This window comes from Thermobia domestica, chromosome 9, assembly GCF_964235325.1.
Source record: "Thermobia domestica chromosome 9, izTheDome1.hap1.1, whole genome shotgun sequence".
In the NCBI taxonomy this organism is placed as follows: Eukaryota; Metazoa; Arthropoda; class Insecta; order Zygentoma; family Lepismatidae; genus Thermobia; species Thermobia domestica.
In genome coordinates, this window is record NC_137462.1 from 78563771 (window position 1) to 78571301 (window position 7531).

The 7531-nt window shown below is 34.7% G+C and overlaps 1 protein-coding gene across 1 annotated transcript; it reads right to left on the reverse strand.

Moving 5' to 3' along the window:
• Window positions 1-2060: 2060 nt before the first annotated feature.
• LOC145694777 (IQ motif and ubiquitin-like domain-containing protein) lies at window positions 2061-4677 on the reverse strand. Its single transcript, XM_081771409.1, has one exon. The coding sequence runs from the start codon at window positions 4335-4337 to the stop codon at window positions 2190-2192; it is 2148 nt and encodes a 715-aa protein (XP_081627535.1). The 5' UTR covers window positions 4338-4677; the 3' UTR covers window positions 2061-2189.
• Between the last annotated feature and the right edge of the window lie 2854 nt (window positions 4678-7531).

Below are 7531 nucleotides of genomic sequence, written 5' to 3' on the forward strand. Positions count from 1 at the left end.
TTATGCAATATGAGTCAATATGTTTTACATGAAGAATATTGTTCGCATCAAAGTGTATACATATATTCGCGACTTCGATTATTTATCAGTCTTTTCCCTCCTCCCCCTTCCTTGCGGGTGGGATAGAATCCTGCTGGCCTTTCTGGTCCTAAATATTCATTATGGGTAAAACACAGGAATTATCAAAATATTAAATGATTTCTTTTTATTTTAATTTTGTGCTTACGTCGGTGCAATTTTTAAGAAGGGTCACTGCCTCAAAAACTTAGCAAGATGATTTCCTTTCTTTGGTATTGTCATGAAATTAGAACATTCCAACATGGAATACTACGAGGTATGTATAATGAAAAACTGATGTATAAATCCAGCCAACTATTCACAAAATTGTAATAGACTTGATATTTATTTTTTTCCCATTCCACCTAGTAAAGTAGTTTCAAATTGATGAGTAATCTCTCATCAATATTTTTCATTGTCGTATAAGTTACTTTTATGAAATTAAATCTTTTGGTTTTACGTCTTAAACGTAGCTATACCGTGTAGGCTAAAGGAAATGGTGAGGATAAATGAAATGCTCGAATGAAGAAAGTGTTCAGAAACAGGGGAACCCCGAAAAACCTACGTACACGGTATTTGTCCGCCACAAAGCTCAATTGACGCGAGCTGGGATCGAACCAGGGACCCCAAGTAACTTATAATCTAGGAAATAATTTGTGACAGTGAAAGAAAACTTATCTTACTATGTACAGAAGTCTACATATTCTTTTAGTGCTTAAGAGGCCCTATCACGGCGAAATTAAAATACCGCTAATTTTACACTAATTATGTGATATCTTCAAATAGATAAAAGATAATCAAAAAGCGGAACAAGAACTCGCTAGACAAAATTATTGTACATGAGATGCCGTTATCACTTATCTGCTTTCGATTTGCAGCCATTTACAAAATCGGCATTTATTTTTGCGTTTCTAAATTACTGCAAACGGAGAGCTACTCGGTGACTCGTGATAACGGTACCGCACGCAAAATAATATTGTATAGCGCGCTCTTGTTATCTATTTGAAGATATCACATAATTACTGTAAAATTAGCGGTATATTAATTTCGCAGTGATTAGGACTCTTAATCGGTTCCTTAATTTTGTTTTCACCAAATTCTCCCATTTAAAACATCGTTACAGTTAACAACTGAAACAAGAAAGACTCAATAGTCCAACATACATGTAATACGATTACAGAGTGAATAATAAATTAACTTAAATCAAATTAACATTGATAATAGCAGAAATATCTACTGCTTACAATCGCGCTTCGTTCTTTTTTCTTACCTCGAAATATACTCCTACCATTCACAAAAAAAGATTTCTACATTCAGGGTATTTTCAGTATAAAATTCAATAGTTTCCGTTTCACCATAATTCCCATTGATTGAAAAGAAACAAATTATTCCAAATATTAATATTATTAACTGATGTGTGGGATGAGAAAAAGCCCTACCACTGGTCTAGTGGCTAGCGCGTGCGTTTTTGGTGTATATGGTTCCATGTTTGATTTCGGGTGGGAGAGTACAAAAGATTAATCTTACAATCATTGACCTACAATAATTATCTGTCTCCTTTAGCCTAAAGTGCACAACGTGGTATATTAAACTAATGTTTTCTTTCTTTTCATTTTCGAATGAATAAAGTCTTCATGCTTCTTTACAGTAAAGCAACAGACTGAAAATTGGATTTCTGTCCCTTATATTCACATAAAAAAAATGTTAACAAAATGCCGTTTGTCGGAGGAGAGAGAGGTGTTTCTCTATCTGAAAGAAAATAAAGCGGGAAATATTTGCAGTAGGAATGCTTTCTATTCAAGAGAGACTTGGTGAGCAGCATTCCAGATTTCAATCAGAAGGTAACAGAGAAATTTGCGACTCGAAGAGAATGAAGAATGAGCTTCCATTTAAATAACATATAGTTTATTTAATTTAAATAATTTTGTTTAACTGCGTGCATGAGTAACTTGTGTACAAAACTTCCTTTTTAAAATCTTTTTTTTAAAATCAAACGACGTAAATGAGTTTCATAATACAATATATTCATAAAATTGTTACTAGAGCTACTATATACAAAATGATCAGATAAGTTAATTTCCTTCCCCTTCTCATTCGATTATAGACTGCATTAAAACCATGGTTGTGGAAAGTTAATCATTGTCAGTTGTTTCCTCACACTCTGTCCATATTCGAACGGGTTTTGTCTTTGGTGGAACAACGGGTTCTTCTTGTATAGCTTTGTTTTCAATGAAGGAAATATCTGGCGGTGGGTGATAAATTTTAAGCAATTGTTTTCCTTCCCATTCCCCGCTGTCCACAACAATTTTATCTACGTGTGCTAAGTTCCAGAAATGCAACTGTGCTAAAAGATGTTTATGTTTAACATTTTGAATAAATCTTTCTCCATATATTTCTTCAGGAATTTTTAACAAGACATGAGCTCTTAGTTCATCTTCAGTGACGAGAAAACAATTCCAAGGCGACCAATCTATGCGAACATCCCATCGGCAAAAGCGTAGACGTTTAAGATCAGTTTCAGCACTCAACGCTGATTGACGATGCCAAACTTTCTCCACCAGGTAATAGATGTCTGTTTCTCTTAAACTAAAGGCAATAGAAGCCCTACATCTTCTCTTATGCTCATCTCTTCTGATCGCTGTTAAGATATTTCTATATGTATTGTAATCTAAGCGTTTGTGCGCTATGTTGTACATATATTTACATTCGAAACATTTGCGATTTGGACTTTCGCCTTCATCAACAAAGAAACGCATAGGTTTAAATTTTCTGCAATAGTAACACATTCTTATGTTGCCCAACATTTGCTTATAATTATAGACAAGCATATATTTGGGAGCTTCTGGATTGAATTGTGGATTATGCATGTGCTCCATAAATATACCATTGATACGAATGCGCAAACCTTCCAGTTCTGAATGGCGGATTCCGCGTCTCCGTAAGTCAATTTCTTGTCCTATTAGGTCTTCCAATTCGTAAGTAAATTCACAATTTTGCTTATGTACTATGTTTTTAAAATGAATCAAAGCATCTATACTCTGGTCTTTGGTCAGGCCTGGCTTATTTACCGCTTCATATGCTTCTTTTATTTCTCGTACTCTTTGCGTTTCTAATGTGTCCATTGAAATTAGTTTCCCTCGTCTGCCATGCCAAACTACTGGGTGAGCTGACTTTTCAAGGAACTCGTCTTCCTTTGCCTTTATATCTTGTATCTGTAGCCTTTTCTTATGTTCTTCGATGGCACTCATAATCTCCATTTCTCGTAGAAAAACGAAATAATACTCTGCCCTTTTTACACATCCTGATTTCAATCTTGCAATACGTTGCTTTTCAGCACGTTTCCACCGCTCAATTAAGTTGTATAAGTGTTCAAAATCTTCCTTGGTACGAGGAAAGACTTTTCGTCTTATGTCATATTTAAGAGCTCTGATACGAGCTTCCTCTGTTAATATGTTTTGCATGCGTAACCATTGTTTACGATCTTCTATTTTCTTCCGCATTTTCGCGAGATACTGGTTCAAAACATGGCGTCTCCAATTGCGTTGAATGATGAAAATATAACGCATTCTTTCATACTCAACCTGCTCGGCAGTAGTGTATGTCTTTGGTGTTATTATTTTATCCGTTTCATCAAATATATGAATTTTGTCTCGTGAAATTTGAGTAGCCATATCATGTGTTGTTTCTTGAGTTTTCTCTTTCAGGTAAAGTGTTTGTGTTTCACGGCAATTTAATCCATTGGGCGGATATTGAAAAGGGCGTGGTAGTGTTTGGGCTACTGCATTATGGTACTCAGTTCCTTGCTTCTTGTGGCGATATCCTCCTAAAAACGGTTTCTTTATACTTTCATTCTCTATGGTAACAGCCACGTTCTTTGGAGTTCCTCCCATATCGTCAGTTACATTTACTGTGATGACTTTGGGTTCCGGAATTGGACGGTAACCATATTCACCTAATGTATACTTTTCTTTATCAACTATATAAAGCTTAAAATTTAAAACATTTGCTGTGAGACTTATTGCCAATAGCGGGTAACTGTTTTGTAACTCTTTGTCGTCCATCGTGAATTGAATTTTTTCTACAGGTATGTCAAAGCTTTCTCCAATGTCCACTTTGATCTCATAAATAGTCATATATAAAGGACACCGACGAGTAATTATTTGGTTATCTTCTGTTAACAGATTTACAGTTACCATTCGAGACGTCGATTCCTTATTTAGTATTTGTGATCCCGGAAAGAACGAAACACCTTTACTTATACTCGATTCCCGTCGAGACATTGTAACTTTTTGGGTATAATTTACCTTATTCCAGGTAGAAAATTCTAAACACAACTTTATATAAAAGTGAACTAAGTTTGGCTCTTATTTGCATTAAATTATCTGGGGATCTGATGGTAGTAATACTAATTGTTCAATTTCTTGAATTCACTTCAAATTGTCTTCACAAAAAAATCAATGTATTACAGATTTGAGAAAATAACATTGATTTTTGCTTTTAAAACATATCAACATACACCTTAATTATACAATTTCTTACAAATCATGCTTTTTTATCGAATGAAATATTCTGCTAAATAATATTTGTGGGACATATATATCATTTAGTTGTTACTTCTTCTATATATTTAAAAATAAAAATAATTAATTGTTCACAGTACACTAATTGTTTCAAATCTTCGTTTTCCTTCCTTATTTTAAAGTATGTATATTTCTTTATGAGGCATATTCTTCCAGCTCATTTAGTGAAGTAGTATTAGGTATTAGTTGCAAAATCCACGCTGTTATAGCAAAATCCACGCATACACAACGAAACTTATGTGTTCAACGTTAACACTAGACAGATATACAAAAAAAGTGCAAGTACCTACTTGGAACTCAGTGGCAGACTTTACATAGGGCGTACCTGGCAACTCCGCAGAACCCCACACATGGAAAGGCCCCATGCATCAGAGAAATACTCCTAAATCTTAAAACAGTTATGGACAATAGGTTGCGTTTCATTCAATAAATTTCTGAAGCTTAGAAAATCCCGAATAGTCAAACCGACTACAGTTCTATAAGTAGCCCGTTTGCAAGACACCAATACATGCCCCATGAATACTAGCGCAAATCCCGGGAATGACGGGGGACATGTCTCCCCAATCTTGGAACTGGGGGACTGTCCCCCAAATAATCCAATTTGAAATGTGTTTTTTTGCCTAAGAAGAAACATACCAATTATAAATATGCATGTATTCAGATTTCAGAATTTGTTCACGGCACTAATTTGTAATCCTGATATATAGTCTCTCAGAAAAGTAAATGTACATCTCCTTTGTGAGTCTGACATTCCGGCGCTCTAACCATGGGGAATATGAGAATTAAATCAATCAAATGTGTAGTGAAGGGACAAGAAGAAAAGCCTAATCTGAATAGACATTGAAGAGGGACACAAGCTATGAATAAGAATAGTGCATAGTGTAAATAAAGGACGACACCGACAGAGAAATCCAGAAACAGCTGCTAAACGGAGAGAAAAGAGTAGAAATTGTCGAAATGGGAACGTAACATACAAACGCTACAAATATGCAAATGACTAAACTTTTACCAAGCGACGATTTTGGTGTAGTGGTTAAGACGTTAGGTTACAAATCCAAAGGACGTCAGTTCGAATCCACTCCAAGGAGATTTTTTAAATAATGCATACAGCACATGAGAGGTGGTAAAAGAGAGCGTATTACCCGTTTAATACGTTAAGTGAAAACGAGGTAAAACTTCCAGTGACATTTATTAGGTAAGTGAAAGAATGAAAACGAGGAAGCATGTATGTCTAATCAGGGGTATATATGAGAGGGCGGTGATCCGAAAAACTGGAAATTTTCCCGAATGTCGCACATGTGAGTCTCTACAATATTTCTTCACAAATGTGTCTATTGCAGAGACCATCATGTCAGAAAATTTTTTATGCACTTTTGTCGATCATCACCTTGTGAGACTAAAACTACCCTCATTTCGAAAGTTTCTCTCTCTCTCTCTCTCTATATATATATATATATATATATATATATATATATATATATATATATATATATCACTGGTGTCCAAAAAGATAGCACAATTAAGAAAAAATGGTAAAACGTGGAAACACAATGGGAACAGCGGCATACAGCCGTCATAAAACAGTGCGTTCAGAACTGACCTTGCCACACAGAAGAAAGCGTGCTGAAGGCCATACAAGGGCTGCTGGAGGGAGGGAAGAGAAATGCCCGAAGAAGATCTGATAACAGTCTATCAAATATATAAAAGAGCCAATAAATGACAATTCTTTTTTCCTAAGCTCAGTCACAGCCTACGAAATTCAGAAGATAATCGGAATGTTGAAACCGAAATATAGTGCTGCTAAACCCAAATTAACAGTAAATTTATGATTAATTACAAGGATCAATTAAGCACATACATTGCTCATCTTATAATTCACTCATTCACCTCTTGAACAATGCCCACTAAGTGTAAAATAGCTAAAGTACTTCTAGCTCATTAAAATGGAAACGTTGAAGAACTAAATAACTATAGACCTATATCAATGTTGCCTGTGCTCTCAAAAATAATTTTAAAAAAGTGTAAAATTTAGATTAAAAGATTACTTAAAATCTGTCAATTTCTTTTACGAACACCAATATGGGTTTAGGGAAGCTTCCTCAACAGAATCAGCAGTCTTAGACAATAGTGTTAAGATAGAAGAGGCTTTAGATAAAGGACAGGCATCAGCAGAATTATTTATTGATCTTCGCAAAGCCTTTGATACAGTTAACCACGATATTCTCCCTAACAAACTTAGTAATTTAGGAACTAAAGGACATGCATTGCAATCGTTTAAAAGTTATTTAAACGGACGAAAGTCATATGTTGAGGTAAACAGTTTCACAAGTACATAACAGACTAGTGATGGGCAGTGGGAATATTCCCGGAGGGAAGGAAAATTTAAAATGGGAATATTCCCGGGTATTTTCCCTGGCATATAAATTCCTGGTAAGGAATTTATTTCCATTTCTTTACTTTATTTTCCAAATTATAAGAACCATATGACTAATTACTTTATTTTCATTTATTGTCATTTACTTCTAGGTTTTAAATAATTTGGAGATTAAAAAATTGAAATTCGTTGACTGTACTTTATATAACTAATTAATAATATGGTTTTTCCATTTCCATTTGCACTAGAAAATAGCAAAGTACTACTTTATAAATGATGAAAAGGAACCAGTTTGTAAGTAATCTAGTAATTCTGTAGAGATAGAGGTGAAGTACTATCAATACATCCCGAACCACTGTCAGTAATAGATGTCGGTCTGTCTGCTGTCTCTGATTCGAATTTCGCTCTCTGAAAATGAATCAGATATTGTATAAAGAAATCTCTGTAGTTGTAAATACATTTACTTTTAAAATGTAATGTTTACATATGAAATTTAGGGTTGCTTCTCAGGATGTTTCAT